This window comes from Hylobates moloch, unplaced genomic scaffold, assembly GCF_009828535.3.
Source record: "Hylobates moloch isolate HMO894 unplaced genomic scaffold, HMol_V3 SCAFFOLD_20, whole genome shotgun sequence".
Taxonomy (NCBI): Eukaryota; Metazoa; Chordata; class Mammalia; order Primates; family Hylobatidae; genus Hylobates; species Hylobates moloch.
In genome coordinates this window covers 40,549,574-40,576,976 of record NW_026652295.1, presented here as the reverse complement: position 1 = coordinate 40,576,976, position 27,403 = coordinate 40,549,574, and the positions used below count along the sequence as shown (strand labels likewise).

Sequence of the window (27,403 nt, the reverse complement as noted above, 5' to 3'; positions counted from 1 at the left end):
CAGACCTGGCTGGTCGTGGAGGCTCAAGCCTGTAATCCCAGCACTTTGAGAGGCTGAGGCAGGTGGATCACCTGAGGTCAGGAGTTCGAGAGCAGCCTGGCCAACATGGTAAAACCCCATCTCTATTAAAAACACAAAAATTAGCTGGGCATGGTGGTGGGTGCCTGTAATCCCAGCTACTTGGGAGGCTGAGGCAGGAGGATTGCTTGAACCCAAGAGGTGGATGTTGCAGTGAGTCGAGATCGCACCACAGCACTCCAGCCTGGGTGACAGAGCAACACGTTGTCTCAAAAAAAACAAATAAAATAAATGTAGATCCACACCTAAACTTTTTGGGACTTTTTTACAGACATGAAATCACTTTTGTAGTGATTTATAGGATGATGTATATGTGCTCATCTCTAATGACTTCTATATGAGCTCTTTCAATCCACTTCCAGCTATTTCAGACCAAATTAACCTGTAAACCAAAGTACTTAGTTTAGGACTTCCAATTATATGTTAAAACCTCGGCTTAAGATAAATAAGCAAATGAACTGCATGTGCACACATGCACGTGAGAAAAACAAGCAGTATTTCTTTTTTTTTTTTTTTTTAGATGGAGCCTTGCACTGTCGCCCGGGCTGGAGTGCAGTGGCGCGATCTCGGCTCATTGCAACCTCTGCCTCCCAGGTTCAAGCAATTTATCCTGCCTCAGCCTCCCAAGTAGCTGGAACTACAGGCATGTGCCACCACGCCCAACTTATTTTTGTATTTTTAGTAGAGATGAGGTTTCACCATGTTGGCCAGGATGGTCTTGATCTCTTGACCTCGTGATCCGCCTGCCTCGGCCTCCCAAAGTGCTGGGATTACAGGCATGAGCCACCGCGCCTGGCCCAAAACTTGTAGTATTTCTTTGACAAAAGTCAAATATTTGGCATATTTGAAGCCCGCTGCTTGATATAAACAAGTTTGGCATGCAGTACTGTAAAAATGATATAAACAAAATAATTTCTTAGCTTATCAGGATATAGCTATCCTGATAGGCTAAGAAGATTTTTGGTTTTCTTTTGTTGGTTTTAAATTAGGCCTCTGAGTAAAATGCATATCTTGAAAATTAGAATTAATGCCTGGGTCACACTTTCTGCCCATGGTGGGTATGGGAGATGGTGAGAGAAGAGTGGATTTGATGATATATGTTGGTGCAAAAGTAATTGCAGTTTTTGTCATTAAAAATAATGGCAAAAAAAATAGGATGAACCGGCCGGGAGTGGTGGCTCACGCCTGTAATCCCAGCACTTTGGGAGGCCGAGGCTGGCGGATCACCTGAGGTTGGGAGTTGGAGACCAGCCTGGCCAACATTAGAAACCCTGTCTCTACTAAAAATACAAAATTAGCAGGGTGTGGTGGCGCATGCCTGTAATCCCAGCTACTTGGGAGGCTGAGGCAGGAGAATCCCTTGAACTCGGGAGGGGCAGAGGTGGTGGTGAGCCGAAATCACGCCATGGGCAACAAGAGTGAAACTCCGTCTCAAAAAAAAGGAAAAAAAAAATAGAATGAACCAGAAGGCAGGTAGGAAGTGAGATAATCTTTTTTCTTTTCTCTTTTCTCTTTTTTTTTTTTTTTTTTTTTTTTGGTAGAGACAGAGTCTCGTTCTGTTGCCCAGGCTGGAGTGCAGTGGTGAAATCAAAGCTCACTACAGCCTTGAACTTAGGGCTCAAGGGATCTTCCCACCACAGCCTACCAAGTAGCTGGGACTAAATGTGTGCACCACCACATTCAGCTAATTTTTTTTATTTTTTGGAGTCAGGGTCCTGCTCTGTCGCCCAGGCTGGAGTGCAGTGGCATGAACACAGCTCACTGCAGCCTTGACCTCCTGGGCTCAGATGATCCTCCTGCCTTAGCCTCCCAGGTAGTTGGAACCACAGGCATGTACCACCATACATGGCTAATTTTTTAATCTTTTTGTAGAGATGAGGGTCTCACTTTGTTGCCAAGGCTGGTCTCAGATTCCTGACCTCAAGTGATTCTTCGGCCTTGGCCTCCCAAAATACTGAGATTACAGGCATCAGCCATCATGCCCAGCCTGTATTTTCTTCATATTAAATAAAATCATGTTCTGATCTAAGAGTCTTAGTATCTACAGATTTTTAGTAAGACAGACTAAACTAGTTCAGTGCCAAGTTTCAGTGCTTTGAAAGAATGGCATATATTCCTGGCCCTATGACCATTTAAACATACCACAGTGAATACATAAAGCAATCGTTTTAAATTATTAGTCTAGTTTCGTAACATTTCTAGTTGTCTGCGACCATCCCTGTCCTACATTACGTTATTAAGTTCTATTACAACACTAATAAATAACAGAATAGAGCAAACATGGACTTTGGAGTCAGACAGACATGAGTCAGATAAGAATTTAAACCCACTGACTGCTGTAAACTTGGGCAAGAGATTTAACCCTGTCAGGGCCTCAGTTTACTCATTAGTAAAAGTAATAATAAGTCTGTAGGAAATAATACCTACATACTTACATTTGACATATATTTAATACTCCAGCTTAATAAGGTTGGAGTATTCAATAACTGATAAAGCACCTTGCAAAGTACTGAGTAGGTAACAGACATTCAGTAAATGGCAGTACCAATCTGATGATACTTTAGATGCTTGTGTGCTATACTGTTCAAGAACCAGCTGGAAAAGACCTCAGGTTACCTCCAGGGAAGGGACAACATTTACCTTACAGTTTTTGCTTTTGTTTTTTTGAGACGGAGTCTCGCTCTGTCGCCCATGCTGGAGTGCAGTGGCACAATCTCACTGCAAGCTCCGCCTCCCGGGTTCACACCATTCTCCTGCCTCAGCCTCCCGAGTAGCTGGGACTACAGGCACCCGCCACCACGCCTGGCTAATTTTTTGTATTTTTTAGTAGAGACAGGGTTTTACCATGTTAGTCAGGATGGTCTCGATCTCCTGACCTCGTGATCCGCCCGCCTCGGCCTCCCAAAAGTGCTGGGATTACAGGCATAAGCCACCGCACCCGGCCTTTAGAGTTGTTTTTGAGACAGTTCTGGCTCTATCACCCAGGCTGGAGTGCAGTGACAGTCTTAGCTCACTGCAGCCTCCACCTCCTGGGCTTAAGTGATGCTCCTACCTCAGCGCTCTGAGTAGCTGGGACTACAGGCACGCCCCACCGCACTCGGCTAGTTTTTCTTTTTTTTGTAGAAACAGGGTTTTGCCATATTGCCCAGGCTGGTCTTAAACTCATAAGCTCAAGCAGTCTGCCAGCCTCAGCCTCCCAAAGTACTGGGATTATAGGCACGAGCCACAGCGCCCAGCCACAAACCAAAATTCGTTTGATTTTTATTAACACACTAAAGTACTTACCATTGTCCCCATTTTACAGGACAGAAAACCAAGGCTTAGAGAGTTGTTATTTGCCCACTCAGTCACCCTTTCAGCTTACAGATGAAGCTGTTAGCAACAGGGTCAGCCATAGAAGCTAATTTATAAGCAGGCTATGAGGTACTCAAATATCCACATACTAAATGCAGAATATTCAAAGCTAAATTCCAGGTTCGTTCACCTCTCACATTCCCAAAATGTACTCATTTCCTCTAAAGCAGGGGTGTCTAATCTTTTGGCTTCCCTGGGCCACATTGAAAGAGTAGTCTTGGGCCACACATAAAATACACTAACGCTAACGATAGCTAATTAAAAAAAAAGAAATGAAAGAAAATCTCATAATGTTTTAAGAAAGTTTACGAATTTATGTTGGTCTGCATTCAAAGCTGTCCTGGGCCGCATGCAGCCCGTGGGCCTCCAATTGGATAAGCTTGCTCTAAAGCTTAGAAGTAAAGTGATTGACTGGGAGGAAAAATTAATGAATTAAGGCAAGAAGCAAGATACACAGCACGATTTAGGTGGTCCCGCTGCTCAGACTGGTCCTGAGGGAGGGGGCAACACGAGTTTAGGCGTCAGCAAGGGGAGTCCTACTCGGTCACAAGAACACTCGGATGGAGATGATTCACAGTGGGGCTTCAGGTCCAGCCTGACTAGGGCTCAGAAGACATGGGTTTGTCACTTGTAAGCATCTTTGCCCCTGGAGCCAGGCTTCTGGCTGACTGCAATCCCCAGGACTCTCTTTCCAAATCCCCTGCTCAATACCTAACCCTGCCCTCCTTAAATCCTTTCTGTTGTTACTCACTTCAAGCTCTCATTTCTCTCTATGGATTCTTAATCCTCATTATTTTATTTATTTATTTTTATTTATTTATTTATTTATTTATTTATTTTGAGGCAGGGTCTCACTGTCACCCAGGCTGGAGTGCAGTGGCACAATCTCGGCTCACTGCAACCTCTGCCTCCCAGGTTCAGGCGATTCTCGTGCCTCAGCCTCCTGAGTAGCTGGGATTACAGGCACCCACTACCACGCTGAGCTAATTTTTGTATTTTTAGTAGAGATGGGGTTTCAGCGTGTTGGCCAGGCTGGTCTCAAACTCCTGACCTCAAGTGATCCGCCTACCTCGGCCTCCCAAAGCACTGGGATTACTGGGGTGAGCCACCGTGCCCGGCTGGATTTCTAATCCTCTTTAAAATGATATATTTATAACTCAGTAGCTCAGCGACATTTATTTATAGGGCAGGTCATGGGCAACTGACCCATATGAAAAGCCAATTGAATTTTAAATTCCTCAGCCAGAGGCTAAATCAAGTTATACTTCACTCATAAAATTTCTTAACTTGGGCAGAGATACTGTCCTTTAATCAGTCTTCAATGCTGCTTAAATAATAAGTGTTAAGAGATGGACGGAGCCTGGCCAACATGACAAAACCCCACCTCCACTAAAAATACAAAAATTAGCTGGGCATAGTTGTTCATGCTTATAGTTCCAAGTGCTCAGGAGGCTGGGACACAAGAATTGCTTGAACCTGGAAGGTGAAGGTTGCAGTGAGCCGAGAGTGCACCACTGCACTCCCGCCTAAGTGATAGAGCAAGACCCTGTCTCCCTGTCTAAAAAAAAAGAGAAGGATGGGAATAATACTACCTTCACACCAAGCCAATTGAAATGCTGCTGTTACAGAGCCACGGGTGCTGACGGGCATGTGTTATCTTAAAGTGTGTTGAGATGGGTAATTGGAAATTAATAGGCTAGATAATCTTCAAGGCCTCTTCCAGTTCTAAAATCCCATTATCATTTTTATCTCAACAAATACCTGCTAATCTAGACACTAAACAGAGTCAAAGAGGAATTGTCTTGTAAAATGAAGGAGTAATAGCTCACATTAACTCAGCATTGACCATGTGCCAAGGACCTTGCTCAGTTACTCAAGTATTTGAGTTTCCTGTAGATGCCAAGCACTGTTCTAAATGCTGGGAATTCTGGAATGTATATGGTGCAGTCCCTCTCCTCAAAGATCATAGACTCTAGTGAGAGAGACAGATAAGTAGAGAAAAAAATAAGATAGTTTCAGATGCAATTAAGTACTGTGAAGAAAATAAAAGGGGATAATGTCAGAATTACTTGAGTGGCTACCTGAGGGGGAGTTGGGAAAGTTCTCTCTGAGGAGGAGGCAGTGGTGTTAACATCTGGAGGAAGAAGCCGGGTGTGGTCGCTCATGCCTGTAATCCCAGCACTTTGGTAGGCTGAGATGGGTGGATCACCTGATGTCAGGAGTTCGAGACCAACCTGGCCAACATGGTGAAACCCCCATCTTTACTAAAAACACAAAACTTAGCCGGGCGTGGTGGCGGGTGCCTGTAGTCCCAGCTATTCGGGAGGCTGAGGCAGGAGAATCGCTTGAACCCGGGAGGTGGAGGTTGCAGTGAGCTGAGGTCGTGTCATTGCACTCCAGCCTGGGCAACAAGAGCGAGACTCCCATCTAAAACAAACAAAATATCTGGAGGAAAGGCAGTCCAAGTAGGAGGAACAATACATGCAAAGACACACTGATTCTAGAAGGAGTTTGGTGTGTTTGCGTGTAGAAGACCATGAAGACAGAAGTAGGCAGGGGCTAGATTGTGTAATGCATCATAGGCATGGGGAGGAGTGTGGATTCATTCTCAGCAAATGGAAAGCTAAAAGAGGGTTTGAGCAGGCGAGTGGCAGGATCTGCCGCATGCTACTGTGGCTGCTGGGTAAAAGAGGAGTGACGAGAGGGCAGGGAGACCAGTTAGGGATCTGCTGCGGTGGACCAGGTGAGATGATGCTGGTCTGGGCGAGAATGTCAGGAATGGAGGTGAGGAGAAGTGGTTTGATTTAGAATATAGTTTGCAGGAAAAGCTGATGAAATGACCTACTAGTAGATTGAAGTGAAATCTAAAGGAAAGAGCATTCAAGGATAATTCCTGGGTTTTCGCCTAAGCATACATGGCAGTGCCGTTACTGAGGTGGAGAAGCGATAAGGTGGGACTCGGGAAGGAAATCAGTAATTTGGTTTTGGCCTTGCTAAGTTTGCAATCTGAGTATAGATGTCCAGTAGGCAGTTGAATACATGCATCTGGAGTTCCTGGGAGAGGTCCAGGCTGAAGATACAAATTTGGAAGCTGCCAGCCTATAAATGGTGTGTGATGGCATGGGAATGAATGAGATCATCTAGGGAGCGAGTGTGGGTAAACAAGGGAAGAGTACTGAAGACAAGCCTGGAAAGCTCCCAGCTTTTAGAGATTTGGTTAAAAGCACGAGGCGCTAGCAAAGAAAATGAGCAATGAGTGAGGCTGGAGTGAAATCAGAGGAGTGTGGGTCCTTGAAACCTAGAGTGTTTGGAGAAAGAATTCAGTTTGGTGAACTGTGATGAATCTGTGGCAGGTTAGGTAAAAAAAAAAAAAAAAAAAAAAAAGTAGATCATTGGTGACCACAATAAAAGCCATTTCTGTGGAGTGATGGGAATGAACATCCAGTTGGAGTAAGTTGAGGAGAGAATTAGAGATTTAAAAAGAGGATGCAAAATAGGTTTGAGAATGTCCCAGTTATCTATTGCTACCTCAAAAAACACTTAACAGTAGCTTAAAACAGTGACTCTGCAGGGATAGTGTCTGCTCCATGTGTTATTAGCTGGGGTAGCTCAGAAACTGGGGCTGGAGTCATCTGAAGGCTCATTCACCCTTTCCAGTGGTTGAGACTGGCTTTCAGCCAGAACCCCTGCATGTGCTCTGGGCTTCCTCACAACATGGTGGCTGGGTTCCAAGGGCAAGTTCTGAGAAAGAGAGCCTGGTAGAAACCTATCACTTTTGATGACCTAGCCCTGGAAGTCACATTGTGTCATTTCTGCAGTTATCTGCAACAAGGCAGCCAGAAAGTTTCCTCCAGGTTGAAGAGAAAGATAATAGACTCCTCCCTTTGATGGGAGGAATGCGTGAAGCCAGAACTATTGTCCTGCCGTTTTCTGAGGATATATCTACAAGGGGCTTTGTTGTAAGGGGAGCAGAATTTAGGACAATAGCTGAGCAGGGGATGTTCACCCAGTAGGCACAGTACCCAGGGCCCAATACTGTAAATTTCTTTCAAAACCAAAATAAAGGCCAAGCATGGCGGCTCATGCCTATAATCCCAGCAGTTGGGAGGCCAAGGCAAGAGGATCACTTGAACCCAGGAGTTCAAGACTGGGAAACATAGTGAGACCTTGTCTCTACTAAATATCAAAAAATTAACCAAGCATGGTGGCGCACAACTGTAGTCCTAGATACTCAGGAGGCTGAGGCGGGAGGATTGCTTGAGCCCAGGAGGTCGAGGCTATAGCGAGCCCTGATAGCACCAGTGCACTCCAGCCTGGGCAACAGAGACCCTGTCTCCGGAGAAATAAATTAATTAATTAAAATAAAATCAGGCCGGGCACGGTGGCTCATGCCTGTAATCCCAGCACTTTGGGAGGCCGAGGTGGGCGGATCACGAGGTCAGGAGATCGAGACCATCCTGGCTAACACAGTGAAACCCCATCTCTACTAAAAATACAAAAAAATTAGCCGGGCGAGGCGGCGGGCGCCTGTAGTCGCAGCTACTTGGGAGGCTGAGGCAGGAGAATGGCGTGAACCCCGGGAGGCAGAGCCTGCAGTGAGCTGAGATCGCGCCATTGCACTCCAGCCTGGGCGACAGCAAGCCTCTGTCTCAAAAGTAAATAAATAAATAAAATAAAATCAGAGCCGGGAGCAGTGGCTCACGCCTGTAATCCCAGCACTTTGGGAGGCCAAAGTGGGTGGATCACTTGAGGTCAGGAGTTCAAGACCAGCCTGACCAACATGGTGAAACCCTGTCTCTACTACAAATAGAAAATTAGCCAGGCGTGGTGGTGTACGCCTGTAATCCCAGCTACTCGGGAGGCTGAGGCAGGAGAATCACTTGAACCCGGGGGCGCAGAGGTTGCAGTGAGCCAAGATCGTGCCATTGCACTCTAGCCTGGGCGACAAGCAAGACTTTGTCTCAAAATAAGAATAATAATAATAAAATAAAATCATAATTAAAAAGAAACACCCAGTCTAGATTATGTTCCTTTTTATACCAGTGATAATTATTAATATTTACTTAATATTTTTTCAATATTTATATCATGACCCATGAAGGCAAAAACGTGTGGGGCCTGTGAATGTCATAATGTAGCCCTGAATGTGGGATCAAGGAAGGATTTTTGTCTTGTTTTAATAAAGGCAATATTACAGCACATCTGAATGCTGACGGGAATGATCCATTAGAGAGGGATGAGTGGAGGCTGCAGAAGAGAAAGGGAGTAACTGCGGGAATGAAGCTTTCGAGTAGGTAAAGGGAGATGTGATCTAGGAAACAAGTGGCGGTGTTGACGGGGACAAGGGGAAGGGCACGCTGCTTCCACTGAGACCGGAAGGGGGCAGAGGATATGGGCACAGATACAGAGAAGTTAGTAAATACTGGTGGGAAGATGAGTCACTGTCTCATCTGTCTCTGTGAAGTGTGCGACAGTGTGGGAGTGAGTGGAAGGTTTGAGGGCAGGAAGCGCTGTGGAATAGTCATCTCAGAGAGAGGGAGAGGGAATTCGGCAGGAAGAGTATGTAGTACGATTGTCTGGCATGATCTGAAGTGCGTGCAGCCAGCATGATCTATGATGTCCTCCAGCGATATCCAGGCTCCCCACTGTAGGCAAAGTGTTACTGCATAGTTAGCGGACAGCCTTGACCAGGGCCAGGCCAAGTGAGGCGTTAGGAGGAGAGAGGGGCACAAAAGTCAAAATAAAGAGAATGCTGGGCCATAGAATGAAGATAAGGAGAGTGAGATGAGCAAGATGACAGATGTTAAAAACGGATCAGCAGGTTGGAAGTCGCAATGAGATTAGTGAATTATTGGAGTGAAGGTATTAGAGTAACAGATGGAAGGGGTGGGGTGCTGATAAGAGAAGGCAGCGTTTGAATGTTTCAGAGGTAGTAGAGATTGGTGACAGCAAGTCCTAAGGTGATGATCCTCAAACTTCAGTACGCATTGGAAGCACCTGGAGGGCTTGTTAAAACACAGACTCCTGGCCCCAGCTTGCAGTTCCTGATTCAGTAGGTCTGAGGTGGGGCCTGAGACTTTGCATTTCTAACAAGCTCCCAGATGCTGCAATTGTGGCTCAGGGACCACAAGTGAATGGAAGTACTAGGTAAGGTGGAAGAAGAGCTCTTTGGAACTAAAGAGATCCAAGGACCAGGCCAGGCGAGGTGGCTCATGCATGTGGGACCATGCCAGGTTGCCAGCAATTAGAGACGAAGAGGGCAGTGTGACCCCCCACACATCTCATTGGGGCCAGGCACAGTGGCTCATGCCTGTAATCCCAGCACTTTGGGAGGCCAAGGCGAGCAGATCATCTGAGGTCAGGAGTTCGAAACCAGCCTGGTCAACATGGTGAAACCCCATCTCTACTAAAAATACAAAAATTGGCCGGGCATGGTGGCAGGCACCTATAATCCCAGTTACTAGGGAGGCTGAGACAGGAGAATCGCTTGAACCCAGGAGGCGGAGTTCACAGTGAGCCAAGAACGCACCACTGCACTCCAGCCAGGGTGAAAAGAGCAAAAACTCTGTTTCAAAAAAAAAAAGAGATCAAGGACCTTTGAGGCCAGTGTGTGGGATGGGCTGTTTATCCACTTGGAGGTCAAAGTCACTGAAATGACTGACATGATGCTTTGAGACAAGCAGGGAAGTCACCAGTGAATGATGGCAATGAGGAGAAGTAAATAGTGGCAAGGAGTCAGATGTGGCTTCAAAGGGACTGGCCTTTTTTAGGGAGAAAAAAATAAAAGGCCATTTGGAGGCAAGAGTGAGAAGTGAGGAGGACACTAGCCCTGTTATCTAGACCTTGAGGTGTGTGGGGGGGAGAAAAACCCACCACCACTTGAAAGGATGACAGAAGAAATCACATTTCTCCTTCAGAAATAGCAAGAAAGTTAAAAGAGCTTTCAGAGCTCATTGATGTCTGGAGGCAGAAAACAGTGAGAAAGGAGGTCAGCCCTGGAGATGTGCAAAACAATTCAGGCTGAACACCCAGTGAGGGATGGGTAGGTTAAGGACAGATTCACTGGAACTGCTGCCTCTGAAGTCTTCTAGAAAAATGAGTGTCACTGGGCGTGGTGGCTCATGCCTATAATCCTAGCACTTTGGGAGACTAAGGCGGGTGGATCACTTGGGGTCAGGAGTTTGAAACCAGCCTGGTCAACATGATGAAACCCCGTCTCTACTAAAAATACAAAAATTAGCTGGGTGTTGGGTACATCAAACCAACATGGCACATGTATACCTATGTAACAAACCTGTATGTTGTGCACATGTACCCTAGAACTTAAAGTATAATTTAAAAAAAAAAGAAAAAATAGCTGGGTGTTGTGCTGTGCACCTGTAATCCCAGCTGCTCAGGAGGCTGAGGTATGAGAATCACTTGAACCCAGAGGCAGAAGTTGCAGTGAGCCAAGATCGCACCACTGCACTCCAGCCTGGGCGAGAGAGCGAGACCCTGTCTCAAAAAATAAAAATTAAAAAAAAAAAAGGCAAAGATAAAGAAAAATGTGTGTCCCAGGTCTTTTGATTTCTTGGAGGTGTCATTTTTATGTTACACTAAAATAAGCATGAGTATGTAATTGTTCAAAAGCAAATTTACGTGACCTATAATGTAAAAGTAAGAGCCTTCAAAGATATTTTAGGCCATGCTCCCAGATCCTTCTCACATGTTAGTATTTTGGAGGAAATGTGAAAAAAGCACTACCCCTAGGTCTTGTGTGAAGGGTTGGAGGGAGGGATTTGTAGTTTAAATCAGAAAGTGAAAAGCTCCCAAGATCAAAGGTGTAATCTGGAAAGCAGCCTCAGATCCTGCGTCAGGGACTGAGTTAGCCTGGGAAGAGAGCTGCTCACCTAGAGCCCTTCCCATCATAGATTCTGCCTCTTTTCACTAGACCCTCTGAGGGGCGAGTCCCAGATCACCAGTGGATTCTGTTTTATGGCCTAGGACTTGATCTCACTTCCTCTCTGGACTTGAGTCTCCTGTCTCCAAGATGGACCTCCCTGGAGCAATGTGGGGCCCAGCTAAAGAGATAGAGAGAGTGAGTGAGATGGGAGGATCCCAGCCTGGCACCCCGACTCTTTCTTCACTCTGCATCTCTCTGCTTACCTCTCAGCTTCCCCTTCTACCTCTTCAGAGTCTACCGGGGCCAGCTTGGTTGCTTTGTTGGCAAGGCTAAGGGAAGGGGTGAGGCTGGAGGAGTTTAGGCTGGAGGTCAGAACTTCCTGGGGAATCTCCTTTTTTTCTTTTTTCAAGGGAGAGTCTCACTCTGTCCCCCAGGCTGGAGTGCAGTGGCGCGATCTCGGCTCACTGCGACCTCCGCCTCCCGGGTTCAAGCGATTCTCCTGCCTCAGCCTCCTGAATAGCTGGGATTACAGGTGCCCACCACCATGCCCAGCTAATTTTTTATATTTTTAGTAGAGACAGGATTTCACCATGTTGGCCAGGCTGGTCTCGAACTCCTGACCTTGTGATCCACGGACCTCGGCCTCCCAAAGTGCTGGGATTACAGGCATGAGCCACCACACCCGGGCGCCTGGGGAATCTTCTAATAGTCTTAGGGCAGCTTAGCTGGCCTGGACCCACCTCCCTTGCCACCTGCCCCCTGCACCGACCGATCATGTTTAGTCACCCAGGAGATGATGGAGAGACTGATCAGGCCTCCTGGAAAGGGAGGAAGAGGGCCTTAGTTGGAGAGATCCATCAGCAGAAGCCAGGGAAGAGACACAGACCCTTGCTCCCTGACATTCCTCAGGGCCAGCATGGGGCAGGAGTTTAGCTGGGAGGAGGCAGAGGCAGCTGGCGAGATAGATGTGGCGGAGCTCCAGGAGTGGTACAAGAAGTTCGTGATGGAGTGCCCCAGCGGCACACTCTTTATGCATGAGTTTAAGCGCTTCTTCAAGGTCACAGACGATGAGGAGGCCTCCCAATATGTAGAGGGCATGTTCCGAGCCTTCGACAAGAATGGGGTAAGGCACCCTGAAGGGAAGGACCGGTGGCCAGTCCACCTGGCGCCTTCCTCCACGAGTGTCCTCAGAGAGAGCTCCCAGTTCCCCACTCCTCGGCTCTTTGCTCTTCTTTCCCCTCCATCTCTCTTTACCTTTTCTGTCTCACTCCCCAAACCCTTCTGTCTCTTCTCTTTGTTTTGTCCCTTTCCATCTTCTCTGTCTCTCCTTCCCTCCCTCCATCTCTTAGCTGTCAGCTGATGCTTCCTGTGTCCTCTTCTTGAGAGCCGAAGGGCGACTGGCAGACAGTCCAGATCCTCTCTTTTTGTATTTTTGACCAAGACTCTGCAGTCCAGTGACTGGGTTTTCGCATCTGCCAGAGCCCCTGTCACTCTAAACACTAGGAGCAAAAGAGATGTTTCAAATGAGACAAGGTATCTTAGCATGGGCTATGAGCTCCCTCTTGTTGGGGTTCTTCAAACTGAGACTGGTCAGATCCTCCCTGTCAAGAATGCTGGAAGAGGCTCCTGCATGTATCGGGAGACTGGGCGGATGACTGCAAAAGCCCCTTTCAGCTCTTCAGGTCCTGGAAGGTTTCATTAAATCATTCAGACTAGAGTTTCTCTAAGCCCCCAATGTCACTAGCAGCTAAGAAGATAACACATCTTGTAAATGCACCAGGGGATTGAATTTTAAATTTCAATTCAGTTAAAAACCCCTTGATTATTTAAGGTTATCCAGTTCAGTGCCCTGGCAATCCTGCAAACTGCTGGATTTGCCTCAAATACCAATGTAATCTGAAGAAAGCATCAGTACTCCACTCCTCAGTGTGTGGAGAACTTAGCTTTCTAAGCTGAATCACTGGGAATGCCACTTCAGGTCTCATCCTGTCGCTGGTACCAGTCAGTGCACATCCCCACAGTGCCTGTCCCAGGACAGGAGGGTGAGGTCAGCATCTTCAATTCAACAGAACCTCCTCAGAGATGAACCCCATCGACCACCCCACAGGGCACAGAGCCAGTTTCAGAGTTCTCAGCGCTCCCCCTCTCTTAGGTCTCCTCTGAGTCAGCAGCAACCCTGGGTGGGAGGGGCAGACTTTTGTTATTCCAAATTAAATGATGAGAAAGCTGGGCAAAAGGGAATGAATCTATTTGCCCAAGGTCTTAAGTGCGCCTGCCTAGAAGGCAGGTTTTTTAAAGAGAGAAGATGAGTTTTTAAAATAATTGATGATTTTTTTAATGTCGTAAGAAAAGTAAACAAATATATCAGGTCATAAATAATAAGACTCATTTAAGTCCATCAATCTTCCCCAAATTCATCTAAAAATCAATACAATCATGATTCAAGATCCAAAAGGGCTGATTAAACCCTTAGGCATATAGTTGTACTCCTTATACCTCATCTCTCCTTATAAATCAGCATACCATGTTCATCAATGTTTTTTCCTTTTTGAATAACTTTTTAATTTTGCTACGATTCTAAATTTACAGAAGAGTTATAAGAATGATACAAGTAACTCCCATGTGCAATTTATCCAAATTTCCCTAGTTATTTACATTTTATATCATTTACTGTATCATTCTGCCTCTCTCTGTATACGTACATATATATAATGTATCCTTTTTTTTTTTTTTTTTTTGAGATGGAGTCTCGCTCTGTCGCCCAGGCTGGAGTGCAGTGGCGCGCTCTCGGCTCACTGCAAGCTCCGCCTCCCAGGTTCATGCCATTCTCCTGCCTCAGCCTCTCCGAGTAGCTGGGACTACAGGCGCCCGCCACTACCCCCGGCTAAATTTTTTGTATTTTTAGTAGAGACGGGGTTTCACCGTGGTCTCGATCTCCTGACCTCGTGATCCGCCCGCCTCGGCCTCCCAAAGTGCTGGGATTACAAGCGTGAGCCACCGCGCCCGGCCTATATAATGTATCCTATAAGTATATATACATATACATAATACATAATTTGTACATATACATAATATATACATATACTTTTTTTAAGAGAAAGCTATAGATATCATGCCCGTTTATCCCTGAGTATTTCAGTGTGTATTTTCTTTTTCTTTTTTGTTTTTGAGACAGGGTCTCGCTCTGTCACCCAGTGGCATGGTCTCAGCTCTTTGCAGCCTCTGATTTCCCAGGCTCGAGGGATCCTCCCACCTCAACCTCTCAAGTAGCTGGGATTACAGGTGTGCACCACCATGCCTGCTAATTTTTGTATTATTTATTTATTTATTTCAGTAGAGACAGAGTCTCGCCATGTTGCCCAGGCTGGAGTGCAGTGGCACAATCTCAGCTCACTGCAATCTCCGCCTCCTGAGTTCAAGTGATTCTCATGCCTCATCCTCCCCAGTAGCTAGGATTACAGGTGCACACCCCCATGCCTGGCTAATTTTTGTATTTTTAGTGGAGACGGGGTTTCACCATGTTGACCAGGCTGGTGTCGAACTCCTGACCTGAAGTGATCCGCCCACCTCGGCCTCCCAGAGTGCTGGGATTACAGGCATGAGCCACTGCACCCGGTCAGCTTTCTTTCTTTTTTCCTTTTTCGTTTTTTGAGATGGAGTCTTGCTCTGTCGCCCTGGCTGTAGTGCAGTGGTGTGATCTTGGCTCACTGCAACCTCCACCTCCCAGGTTCAAGCGATTCTCCTACCTCAGCCTCCCCGGTAGCTGGGACTACAGGCGAGCGCCACCACCCCCAGCTAATTTTTGTATTTTTAGTAGAGACAGGGTTTCACCATGTTGGCCATGATTGTCTCCATCTCTTGACTTCATGATCCGCCCGCCTCGGTCACCCAAAGTGTTGGGATTACAGGCATGAGCCACCGTGCCCGGCCTTCCTTTTTCTTTTTTTTTTCTTCTTTTTTTTTTGTATGATCACACATTGCATTTACTTGTTGTATCTCCTTAGTCTTCTTTAACTTGGAACCTTTAATCTCAGCTTTTCTATTTGACTGTGATATTTTTGAAGACTGCAGCTGAGTTATGTTGTAGGACACCCCACAATTGGTGTTTGTCTAAATTGGCAGAATTGCCACTGATGTGATATTGTATCCTCGGTGCATCATATCATCAGGTATAAGATGTCAGTTTGTCCTATCACTGGCGTAGTTAACTTTGATCACTTGGTTAAAGTGGTATCTGCCGTGTTTCAACATTGTAAAGTTACTATTTTTTTTCTTTGTAATTAATAAGCGTCTTGCAGGGCTATACCTTGAGACTAAGTAAATATCCTATTGTTCAGTCAAATTTTCTACTGGCTTTGGCATCTGTTGATAATTTTCTAACCCCATCACCCCTTCTCTATTTATTAGTTGACATTCCACTGTAAGGAAGAGCCTCCCTAGAGAGTGTTTTTAAGTTCCTCTCTCAGGGACTGAGCCTTCTTTCCCACTTAGTCCTTGTCTCCAAACCTACACGTGACTCCATTCCCCCTTATATCAATGAGTGTCATTTCGGAACAATCGGTCTGAGATTTCTAAAGCAAATCAAATCAAAAGAGTTTATAGATCTGGTTCACACGTGAAAATCTGAGGTGATGGAAACTGGTTTGGTGGAGACAAAGAGGTAGGAACACGTCATCTCTGCCACTCTCCCTTGCAACTCTGGTGGTTGCCCTATGACCACCTGGAATGGAAGAAAGGGGAGGGTGAAGATCAAATGTCATTTAGGATTCTTATATAACATGCATTGAAGTCAGGGCTGGTGCACAAATGTGGCCAATTCAAGGAGAAACAGGGCAGATAATCCCACAGAGCCGGTGACACGCCCACCCTATTCCTGAGTAGACAGAGCCATTTCCATCACTCTCAGGCCTCTGTGGGTAATTGGAGCTGACAAGGTCCCATGCGTAGCAGATGAGATTAGTCCCAGCTGGACATTTCCCAGAAATGGTCCTGGGGTTTCCAGTAACCTCTTAGATGAGATCACTTGTCTAGAGATCACCCTGGAATATGTCTCATATAAGGCAAGGAGTCATGGAAACTGAATCATGTTGAGAGAGGTTGTTGTAGGAACAGAAGGCTCTGGACAAAGAATGAGGAAGACTCTGGAGATCTAGTTAGTGGGGATTTGTGAGTGGTTTCAGGTTTTGTTTTTGTTTTTCCTCTCTTGGCACCCCCAAGCACTAGGCTCATTTGCTGGACAGAAATAGATCTTAAGTGGAGACTGGGGCCGGGCGCGGTGGCTTACGCCTGTAATCCCAGCACTTTGGGAGGCCAAGACAGGCGGATCACAAGGTCAGAAGATCGAGACCATCCTGGCTAACACGTGAAACCCCGTCTCTACTAAAAATATAAAAAATTAGCCGGGCGCAGTGGCGGGCACCTGTAGTCCCAGCTACTTGGGAGGCTGAGGCAGGAGAATGGCATTAACCCGGGAGGCGGAGCTTGCAGTGAGTCCAGATCGCGCCACTGCACTCCAGCCTGGGCGATAGAGCGAGACTCTGTCTCAAAAAAAAAAAAAAAGTGGAGACTGCAAGTTTTTCCGACTTGATGAACTGGAAGAGATGCATGCCTGGAAAAGCTCTGCCACTTGCTGGCTGGGTGGCCTGGGAACCTCTGGGTCTCAGGCTCCTCATCCATAAAATGGGGATAATAACTCATTCTCATTAAATAAGAAACACAAGATTGATTTGTGGTAAGCTTAATAAATAACAACTACTCGAGAAAATAGCCTATTAAAGAACTGACAACCACTGCTAAGTGTCTACCCTAAAAAAAAAAAAATACCAGAGATGTAAGAAAAGGTATACATACCAAAAAAAAGTTCATTGTGTAATGGAAAATATTAGAAATATGTTCAACAAAGGGAATGTTCAGTACCCCCTCCCCAGCCAAAAAAAAATGGAAGTTGACATTTTAAATAATTTTTAAAGACATGAGAAAATGTTACATGAAAATGAAGGAAACAAAATTTTAAATATAATCTGACCTCAATTAGGTAAGTATATGACAGGGAGTACAGAGACCATATATTTATAGGAATTATATAAAAGATATGAATAGAACACTTCAGGTACTAAGGTAAGCTCGTTTTGTTTTCTTCTTAGTTTTTCCTTAGGCTTCTTGCTGTTTCCCTCTTTTTCTGCCATTTTCTTCTGTTGCTCAAAACTTGTTCACCCAGGCACCCCTTGATCTGGGGCTGGGGCTCCTGAGTGGCCTGACCCAGTGGGACAGAAGTGCTCTGCTCTGGGCCATCAGTGTCATTTCTGATAACAAAGTCATGTGAATGACAGGCACTCCTGGGGGATCTGATGGCTCAGATTTTTTATTTGGAGAATGGAGGTCCCAACCCTGGAATAAGTGAGCACCTGTAAGTGAGACACTGGCACAGCTAACCCACTGCAGCCACCAACAGCAGCGGCAGCAGCAGCCTGTCACCCCAAACACATTTGGAGAAGAAAGCAAGAATATATCCTCTTTTATTTACTGCTTTAGAAATCATTATTGCTGCTGCATTTCTATTACAAGAAGGTTCTGTTGTTTCCTGGTGAGAGTCACCTTAGAAGTAGACTGTGCCTCTCCCCCTTCCTCTGCCCAATTAGCACCTGAGCTCTGCGCTCCCCTACCCTTCCTGGATGGGCTGGAGGCACAGGCCTGTTGTTCGGTGTAATGTCCACTGGGACCTAGAAGTGGGTAGGGCTGGAGCCACTGCCTGTCCGCCTCTCTCTGACTTGGGGTGAATGAGAATGCAGAGGAAAATTTCAACATGGTCTCTGCTTTCTAACTCCTTCAAAACTGTCTTAGTCCCAAATTCAGATCAAGCCCATCATTGACTCATTGATTCATGAATATCTATTGGCTTCCAACTCTGGCCATAAGTGGCACTGTGCTAGGCGTGGAGGAGAAACCCAAGCAATGTCAACCCCTCTCTTTTCCCCAGGAGCATATAACGTGGTTAGAAAATGAGACAAGTCTAGGAAACAGTTAAGTGACAATGCCAGAGAAAGTCCTGAGCTGTGTAGAATAGACAGTAGATGCTGTGGATGTTAGAATGGGGAGGGAGAGAGCACTGTGGCTGAAGAGGTCAGAGAATGAAGGCTTCCTGGAGGAGGGGACCCTTGAGCTCAACCTTGAAGGTTGGGTAGGCTTGGGTGGTCATAGAAAATGAGAAGAGAGAATGTTCTTTAGGCTGGCTGTGGTGGCTCATGCCTGTAATCCAAACACTTTGGGAGGCCAAGAAGGGAGGATCACTTGAGCCCAAGAGTTTGAGACCAGCCTGGGTAACATAGTGAGACCCTGTTTCTAAAAATAAATAGACAGATGACAGATAGATAGATGATTGATAGATAGATAGATAGATAGATAGATAGATAGATGATAGATGATACAGATGATAGATATAGATGATGATGATAGATAGATAGATAGATAGATAGATAGATAGATGATAGATAGATAGATAGATAATAGAATGTTCTCTACCCCAAGGGTGGAGAAAGGCTTGAGCAAAGATGTAGAGGCCACATGGATTAAAATGAGGAAGAGAAGCCCTGTGTTTGCAGGGATGAATGGCCTATGCTCTGGGGAGGTGGGCTGTGCCCTCAGCAGCATCCACATCTAATGCAGGACAACACCATCGACTTCCTGGAGTATGTGGCGGCCCTGAATCTCGTGCTGAGGGGCACCCTGGAGCACAAGCTGAAGTGGACCTTCAAGATCTATGATAAGGACGGCAATGGCTGCATCGACCGCCTGGAGCTACTCAACATTGTGGAGGTTAGTGTCTCTGCCCATGGGCCAGCAGCCTGGCACTTGAGCACTGCTGGAGCTCTGACGGTTGGCCACAAGTGGCCAGCGGGCACTGAAGAAGAGACCTGGAAATCATTCTGAGTGTGTTTCCTGTGCTCTCATTCTGAGTGTGTAATTTCTAGTGGAATTAAGCTAGAAGTCAATCACAAAGAGATTATTAGAAAATCCCCATCTGTTTGGAAATTAGGCAGCAGACTTCACATACTCCATTGATCAAAGAAATACTCTCCCTCTCTCCGTCTCACACACACACACACACACACACACACACGACAAGTATCTTAAATTGAAAAATAATGCAAGCATGACATACTACAACTTGTGGAATGCAGCTAAAGCTGAACCTGCAGAAAAGTTTATAGATTTAAAATGTACATATTAGAAAATAGACTTAAAATGCATATATTAGGAAATAGAGGCTGGGTGCAGTAGCTCATTCCTGTAATCCCAGCACTTTGGGAGGCTGAGGTGGGAGGATTGCTTGAGCCCAGGTGTTGAAGAACCACCTAGAAAACAAAGCGAGACCCCATCTCTACAAAAAAATTAAAAATTATCCAGGCTTGCAGGTACATGCCTGTAGTCCTAGCTACTTGGGAGACTAAGATGAGGTGGGAGGATTGCTTGAGCCAGGAGTTGGAGGCTGCAGTAAGCTATGATCATGCCACTGCATTCCAGCTGGAGCAACAAGTAAGACCCTGTCTCAGAAAAAAAAAAAAAAAAGAAAGAAAAGAAAATATACCTTAGGAAATAATTAGAAAATGCATACTATATTAGAAAATAAGACTTTATATATTAGAAAATCAATGATCTAAGAAGCCATCTCAGGAAATTAGAAAAAAGGAAGAGTAAATTAAGGCCAGGCGCAGGGACTGACACATGTAATCCCAGCATTTTGGGAGGCTGAGGTGAGTGGATCACTTGAGCCCAGGAGTTCAAGACCAGCCTGGGCAACATAGTAAGACCCCATCTCTACAAAAAAATACAAAAAAATTAGCTGGACGTGGTGGTATGCACCTGTGGTCTCAGCTACTCCAAAGGCTGAGGGGGAGGATTGCCTGCGCCTGGGAGGTCGAGGCTGCAATGAGCTGTGATTGTGCCACCGCACTCCACCCTGAGCAACAGAGTGAAACCTTGTCTAAAAAAAAAAAAAAAAAAAAATGTAAAATAAACCCTTGGCCAGGCACGGTAGTGGCTCACGCCTGTAATCTCAGCACTTTGGGAGGCCGAGGTGGGAAGATCACAAGGTCAGGAGATCGAGACCATTCTGGCTAACATGGTGAAACCCCGTCTCTACTAAAAATACGAAAAATTAGCCGGGCGTCGTGGTGGGCGCCTGTAGTCCCAGCTACTCGGGAGGCTAAGGCAGGAGAATCGCTTGAACCCGGGTGGCGGACCTTGTAGTGAGCCGAGATTGCACCACTGCACTCCAGCCTGGTGACAGAGCGAGACTCCATCTCAAAAAAATAAAATAAAATAAATCCAAAGATAGTAGAAGAAAGAAAATAAATAGCAGAAATCAATAAAATAGAAAACACAAATGCATGAGGAAAAGTCAAGAAGATCAGAAGTTATTTCTTTTAAAAGACTAACAATCACTCTCTATTAGCAAGAATGATTAAGGAAGAAAAGAAGTGCCTAGTACATCCCAGACTCTGGCGTGTTTCCTGCGTTAGCCAGACCTGTGCTATGAGGCAGGCATCGTTAGCCCTATTTCACAGAACAAGAAGCTGCTTCATAGAGATTCTGTAATCGGCATCTGGAAGTCCCTGGATTTAACCCCTCAGTCTCCCAAGACACGTCAATGAGGCCTATTTTGTGCTGGGCACTGGGCTGAGCAGTGAGGCCATAGAGGTGCATGAGACACAGCTTCTGTCCTCAGGGAGCACCAGCCTGGGAGCTAAGGAGAACCGTCATATGTGTCCATCTCTTCTGCATTTACATGGTGCTTGCTTGCTTTCTTTTTTTTTTTTTTTTTTTTGAGACAGAGTCTCGCTCTGTTGTCCAGGCTGGAATTCAGCGGTGCAATCTCAGCTCACTGCAACCTCTACCTCCCAGGTTCAAACGATTCTCCTGCCTCAGCCTCCTGAGTAGCTGGGATTACAGGCGCCCGCCACCTTACCTGGCTAATTTTTGTATTTTTAGTAGAGACAGGATTTCACCATGTTGGCCAGGCTGGTCTTGAACTCCTGACCTCAAATGATCCACCCGCCTCGGCCTCCCAAAGTGCTGGGGTTACAGGCATGAGCCACAGTGCCCAGCCTACATGGTGCTTTCACAAACATAGTCTCACTGGGAGAGGAAACAGGGCAAAGGAGAAACCTGGGTTTTTCCCTCCAGTCCATGAGGAGGAAACATGTGTATCCCCATCATTCTGTTTTACACATATACAGACACACATATATATACACTGAATTTTCTTCTCTGCATCTCTATTAATTCCTGTGTAGAATGCGATTTAGACTGTCATGGTGACTTAAACCTCCCTCATTAGAGGTTTTGGATTTGGGCTTTGCAGCTCTCAGTGGAAATGCAAATGGTGTTGGGGTCAGGTAGGGTGTGAGGCCGGAAACTCAGCTGGAATTAGGCCAGTGGGATTCTGAGAGCATCGCCTTAGGACAGGTCTGTTTTGATCTGGATCCAGATTATGTGGTCCTAAGACGCACAGCCTGGGAAGCCAGCACTGGGGAAGTGGTGCTGAGGTATGTGGGTCACTGGGGTGAGGGTGGAGCTTGCAGGGTCTCCCGTCAATGCAGCTGAGTTTTCTTTGGCAGGGAATTTACCAGCTGAAGAAAGCCTGCCGGCGAGAGCTACAAACTGAGCAAGGCCAGCTGCTCACGCCCGAGGAGGTCGTGGACAGGATCTTCCTCCTGGTGGATGAGAATGGAGATGGTAAGAGGGGCAGAGATGGGGGGAGTGCTGTCCACTCTGCATCACCGCCACTTTCTGGCCGCACGTCCTTGGGCAAGGCCCTCCACCTTCCAACCCTGGCGTCCTCATCTGTGAGAAGGCTGTGGAGAAGATGACATGAACTAACAAAGGGACTCATGAGCACGTGTTTGTAGGAGCGACTAAAAGTCCTACAGGAGTTGCTGATGGAGGCCAGGCAGGCAGAATAGAAAGAATAGGAACTCTGGAGTCAGGCAGGGAGTGATATATTGAGCTTCTCATCCTGGTCTCAATTTCCTCATCTGGAAAATGGGGATAATAATAGTGGTTGAGAGGAATGAATAGGATAATGTGTTTAAGAGCAGGCATAGGGTAGACCTCCATTCAGGCTGCTTGGGCTCTCCTCCCTGTAGCCCAGTGCCCAGCCCCAGGGCTGTGTGGGGAGAGAGCTGGCTTGGAATACACACACGAGCCCTCCAGGTCTCTCAGCTCCACCCAGCATTTTCATGGTACCGTGCGCAAAAGTAAAACTTCAGTTTGTCAGCAAAGAAAGCCCCTTAAAGGTGGCAGGAGACTCCTGGAGATTCAGACACCTGACAAGCCGCAAGCTTGGGGTCTGAGACTGCAGGATAGTTGGCATAAGAGGTGTAGGCGCATCCTGGGAGCGAGGTCTCTCCTCCTGCCCCCAGACCCAGGTCTCCCCTTCTTCTGCATGACCGCCTCTCCTCCCCCTTGCTCAGGCCAGCTGTCTCTGAACGAGTTTGTTGAAGGTGCCCGTCGGGACAAGTGGGTGATGAAGATGCTGCAGATGGACATGAATCCCAGCAGCTGGCTCGCTCAGCAGAGACGGAAAAGTGCCATGTTCTGAGGGGTCTGGGGTCCCTCCACGACTCCAGGTTCACCCAGGTTTCCAGGGTAGTGGGAGCATCCCTGGCTTAGCCTGCTCATGCCCACTCTTCCCCTGGTGTGGACTTCCTGGCACCCCCTGTGCAGGACTGAGTGGGGATAGGGAAGGGCTGCTGGGTTTGAAGTGGCCAACAGGGCATAGTGCATTTTGGAGGATTCCCTGGGATGGTGAAGGGAATTGGGTTACTTTTCCCATTCAGCCACTCCTGGGAGGACTATGCCTTGGCTGGGTGGTCGTGGGGCTCCCACGGTTTCTAGGTGTTCTCAGTTGGAAACAAGAGCCAACTGAGGGGTGAGGGTCCCACAGACCAAATCAGAAATGAGAACACAAAGACTGGTAGGAGGCAGGGGTAGGAGGGTGTTGAGACTGAAGAAAAGGCAGGAGTTTTGGGGGGCAGGGGGCAACAATAATTCTATAACTTCCAGGATGCTGAGGGGCGTTCATGGGGAGGACCCTGGCCTCCTTCTCCCCAAGGCATCCTCACCAGTGGTGTCAACAGGAAAAATGGTAGCAAATACACTGCAGGCTGTGGTCTTTCTGCCTTTGGAAGGGTCGGCTGTGCTTAAAGGGGCTGTTTCGGCTCTGCCTGGGTGCTGCTCCGGGACCCCCTGCTGCCAACCCACCAGTCCCCCAACAATCCTCCCTCTCCATCCACATCCCCCAGTATGGACCCCGCCAACCCACCACTCCCCCAACAATCCTCCCTCTCCATCCACATTCCCCAGTATGGACCCTGCCAACCCACCAGTCCCCCAACAATCCTCCCTTTCCATCCACATCCCCCAGTATGGACCCCGCCAACCCACCACTCCCCCAACAATCCTCCCTCTCCATCCACATTCCCCAGTATGGACCTTCCACAGCTCCCAGCCATAATCCGAATGTTTTTCTTTAAAGGATGGTGAAAACTTCTCTCTGTCTCTGGCAAGAATCGGGGGACTGTTGACTGGGGTTCGGGGCTGGGCTTTGCTTCTAACTGCTGTGTGACCCAAGACAGCCACTTCTCCTCCCTAACCTCGGTTATGTCTCGGCGGCACAGTGAGCACATCAGACTAGGCGAACAGTTTTGGATTACTGTGTTTTTAGATGTGGAATTATTTTTTGTTATATAAACTCTTATGTGTAACCCCAATATAGAAACTTCATTAAAAGGGAGTCTCTCTGGTTGAAAGGGGGGCTGAGTACCCTCTGGAACTGGAGGCATCTCTGAAAAAAGCAAACTGAAAACCAGTGCCCTGGGTCACTGTTACTCCTATAAGACAGTTTAAAGTGAGACCTGGAAAAACATTTGCTTTACCTTGAATAGATAGGTTTTTATGTTGGTGTATAAGAAATAAAACTAACCTATTAAACCTGCGACTTTATAGATGTGTTATTTCACGATATTCATATAAAATTTCCTTTAGACAGGCCGGGTGCGGTGGCTCATGCTTGTAATCCTAGCACTTTGGGAGGCCGAGGCGGGCGGATCACAAGGTCAGGAGATCGAGACCATGGTGAAACCCCGTCTCTACTAAAAATACAAAAAATTAGCCGGGCGAGGTGGCGGGCGCCTGTAGTCCCAGCTACTCGGAGAGGCTGAGGCAGGAGAATGGCGTGAACCCGGGAGGCGGAGCTTGCAGTGAGCCGAGATTGCGCCACTGCACTCCAGCCTGGGCGACAGAGCGAGACTCCATCTCAAAAAAAATAAAATAAAATAAAATAAAATAAAATTTCCTTTAGACATTAATTTTAGGTAAAAAATAATTAATGAGAAAAATATTGCCCAGGCACAGCCACTCACACCTCTAATCCCAGAACTTTGGGAGGCCAAGGCGGGTGGATCACCTGAGGTCAGGAGTTCAAGACCAGCCCGACCAACATGGTGAAACCCCGTCTCTACTAAAAATACAAAAAAAAAAAAAAAAAAAAATTAACTGGGCACGGTGGCAGGCGCCTGTAATCCTAGCTCCTTGGGAGGCAGAGGCAGGAAAATCACTTGAACCCGGGAGCTGGAGGTTGCAGTGAGCCGAAATCACGCCATTGCACTCCAACCTGGGTAACAAGTATGAAATTCCGTCAAAAAAAGAGAAAGAGAGAGAAAGAGAAGAAAGAAAGAGAAAGAGAGAGGAAGGAAGGAAAGAAGGAAGGAAGGAAGGAAGGAAGGAAGGAAGGAAGGAAGGAAGGAAAGAAGGAAGGAAGCCAGGAGGCTAGGTGCGGTGGCTCATGCCTATAATCCCAGCACTTTGGAAGGACGAGGCAGGCGGATCACCTGAGGTCGGGAGTTTGAGACCAGCCTGACCAACTTGGTGAAACCCCGTCTCTACTAAAGCTACAAAATGAGCCGGCTGTGGTGGCATGCGCCTATAATCCCAGCTACTGGGGAGGCTGAGGCAGGAGAATCTCTTGAACCCGGGAGGCAGAGGTAGCAGTGAGCCAAGATCGTGCCATTGCACTCCAGCTTGGGCAACAAGAGTGAAACTCCCTCAAAAAAAAAAAAAAAAAAAAACATATATCTATATGTATATATATACATATACATACATCCAGGTGGGACACAGATATGCCCCAAATCATGAAAAAGGTATGTGAATGACATTGAGGGATGTCCTAATTACATGCAGACACCTTCCCAACTCTGACCTTCAGGGTTTCCTGACAGGCAGCCAGCCAAAGGAGCAGAAATGTCAACTCCCTTTTTCTTCCTGGCTGCGCACAGCACCAGCCTCTACCTTCCCTCCATGTCTGTCGCTCAGTCCCTGGCTGACTTCCTTGTCTAGGGAGGTCCAAGTGATGGACAGGACATGAGCAAAATGCACCCCCTCATCCGCCTAGTGGGGCACTCTCTGACTTGGTATTTTACTTATTTTTCCCCTCATTTTCTCCCTCCCACTCCTGAATGTATTTATTTATTTATTTATTGGAGACAGGATCTGGCTCTGTCACCCAGGCTGGAGTGCAGTGGTACAATCTTGGCTCACTGCAACCTCTGCCTCCTAGGCTCAAGCGATCCTCCCACCTCAGCCTCCTGAGTATCTGGGACCACAGGTGCACACCACCATGCCCTGCTACTTTTTCTATTTTTTGTAGAGACAGGGTTTCACCATGTTGGGCAGGCTGGTCACGAATTTCTGAGCTCAAGTGATCCGCCTACCTCAGCACCCATCCCAAAGTGCTGGGATTATAGGCGTAAGCCACTACACCTGGCTTCCGTTCCTGAATTTTCGTTTACTCCCCACACCTCCCCCACACCCAGCTGAAGTGAAGACTCAAAGCCCAGAAGAAAGAGCATCTTTGAAAAAATGGTCACAACTTCTCCAGCCTGTGTGTTTCCCCAGGTTCCTGTAGCAACCAGGGACAGAGCCAAGAAAACCTGCCTTGGACAGGTAGATCTCTGAGTTGGGTATTCTTTTTTTTTGAGACGGAGTCTTGCTCTGTCGCCCAGGCTGGGGTTCAATGGCGTGATCTCGGCTCACTGCAAGCTCCGCCTCCCGGGTTCACGCCATTCTCCTGCTTCAGCCTCCCGAGCAGCTGGGACCACAGGTGCCCACCACCACGCCTGGCTAATTTTTTGTATTTTTAGTAGAGACGGAGTTTCACCGTGTTAGCCAGGATGGTCTCAAACTCCTGACCTTGTGATCTGCCCACCTCGGCCTCCCAAAGTGCTGGGATTACAGGTGGTGTGAGCCACCGCGCCCGGCCTGAGTTGGGATTACAGGCATGAGCCACGGTGCCCGGCCTGAGTTGGGTATTCTTAAAGTTCAGATGTGCAAAGATGCGGATGGGGCCCACCTGTAACAGACTGTCCCACTTCCCAACTGGTGTCACTGCAGCAAGAGGGATTTAGGTTAGACCAGGGATAGATTATTTGCAATGAACGATGAGTCGCAGATCTGTGGGGAGCCATGGAGCACCACATGTCACCAAGGAGGGACTTGCGCAGGCTCTTCTGAAAAAGTATGGATTTCTTCTCGAGAAATGAGGATTTTCTGCAGAATCACCCACCCTCTTTCACTTTTTGGCCAACACCAAACCTTCCCAGAGTGAATGCATGCACATGCATTCAGGTTCAGATCTACATTGTCATCTAAATATTCCATCCTTTTTTTCTTTTTATTTATCTATTTGTTTATTTTTTTGAGAGAGAGTCTCACTCTGTTGTCCAGGCTGGAGTGCAGTGGTGTGATCTCGGCTCACCGAAACCTCTGCCTCCCTGGTTCAAGCAATTCTCCTGCCTCAGCCTCCCAGGTAGCTGGGATTACAGGAGCACACCACCATACCCAGCTAATTTTTGTATTTTTAGTAGAGATGGGGTTTCACCATGTTAGCCAGGCTGGTCTCGAACTCCTGACCTCAGGTGATCTGCCCACCTCGGCCTCCCAAAGCACTGGGATTACAGGCATGAGCCACTGCTCCCGGCCCCCTTTTTTCTTTTTGAAGAGGGGTCTCACTATGTTGCCTGGGTTTGTCTT

General features: G+C 47.0%; 1 protein-coding gene across 1 annotated transcript; it reads left to right on the top strand.

The window, feature by feature from the left end:
- The first annotated feature begins 609 nt into the window (after window positions 1–609).
- Window positions 610–24,304, top strand: GUCA1B (guanylate cyclase activator 1B). The gene is made up of 4 exons (XM_032140545.2): window positions 610–12,437; window positions 18,977–19,126; window positions 21,931–22,048; window positions 22,786–24,304. The coding sequence occupies exons 1-4, from the start codon at window positions 12,231–12,233 to the stop codon at window positions 22,911–22,913; spliced, it is 603 nt and encodes a 200-aa protein (XP_031996436.1). The 5' UTR covers window positions 610–12,230; the 3' UTR covers window positions 22,914–24,304.
- The last annotated feature ends 3,099 nt before the right edge of the window (window positions 24,305–27,403 follow it).

What these genes read in the sequence shown, in the direction of transcription:
- GUCA1B (XM_032140545.2), top strand. Translation starts at nt 12,231, where the DNA reads ATGGGGCAGGAGTTTAGCTGGGAGGAGGCAGAGGCAGCTGGCGAGATA. An exon ending in GAGCCTTCGACAAGAATGGG is followed by an intron (nt 12,438 to 18,976) that starts GTAAGGCACCCT and finishes CATCTAATGCAG; the next exon opens with GACAACACCATCGACTTCCT. An exon ending in GGTGGATGAGAATGGAGATG is followed by an intron (nt 22,049 to 22,785) that starts GTAAGAGGGGCA and finishes CCCCTTGCTCAG; the next exon opens with GCCAGCTGTCTCTGAACGAG.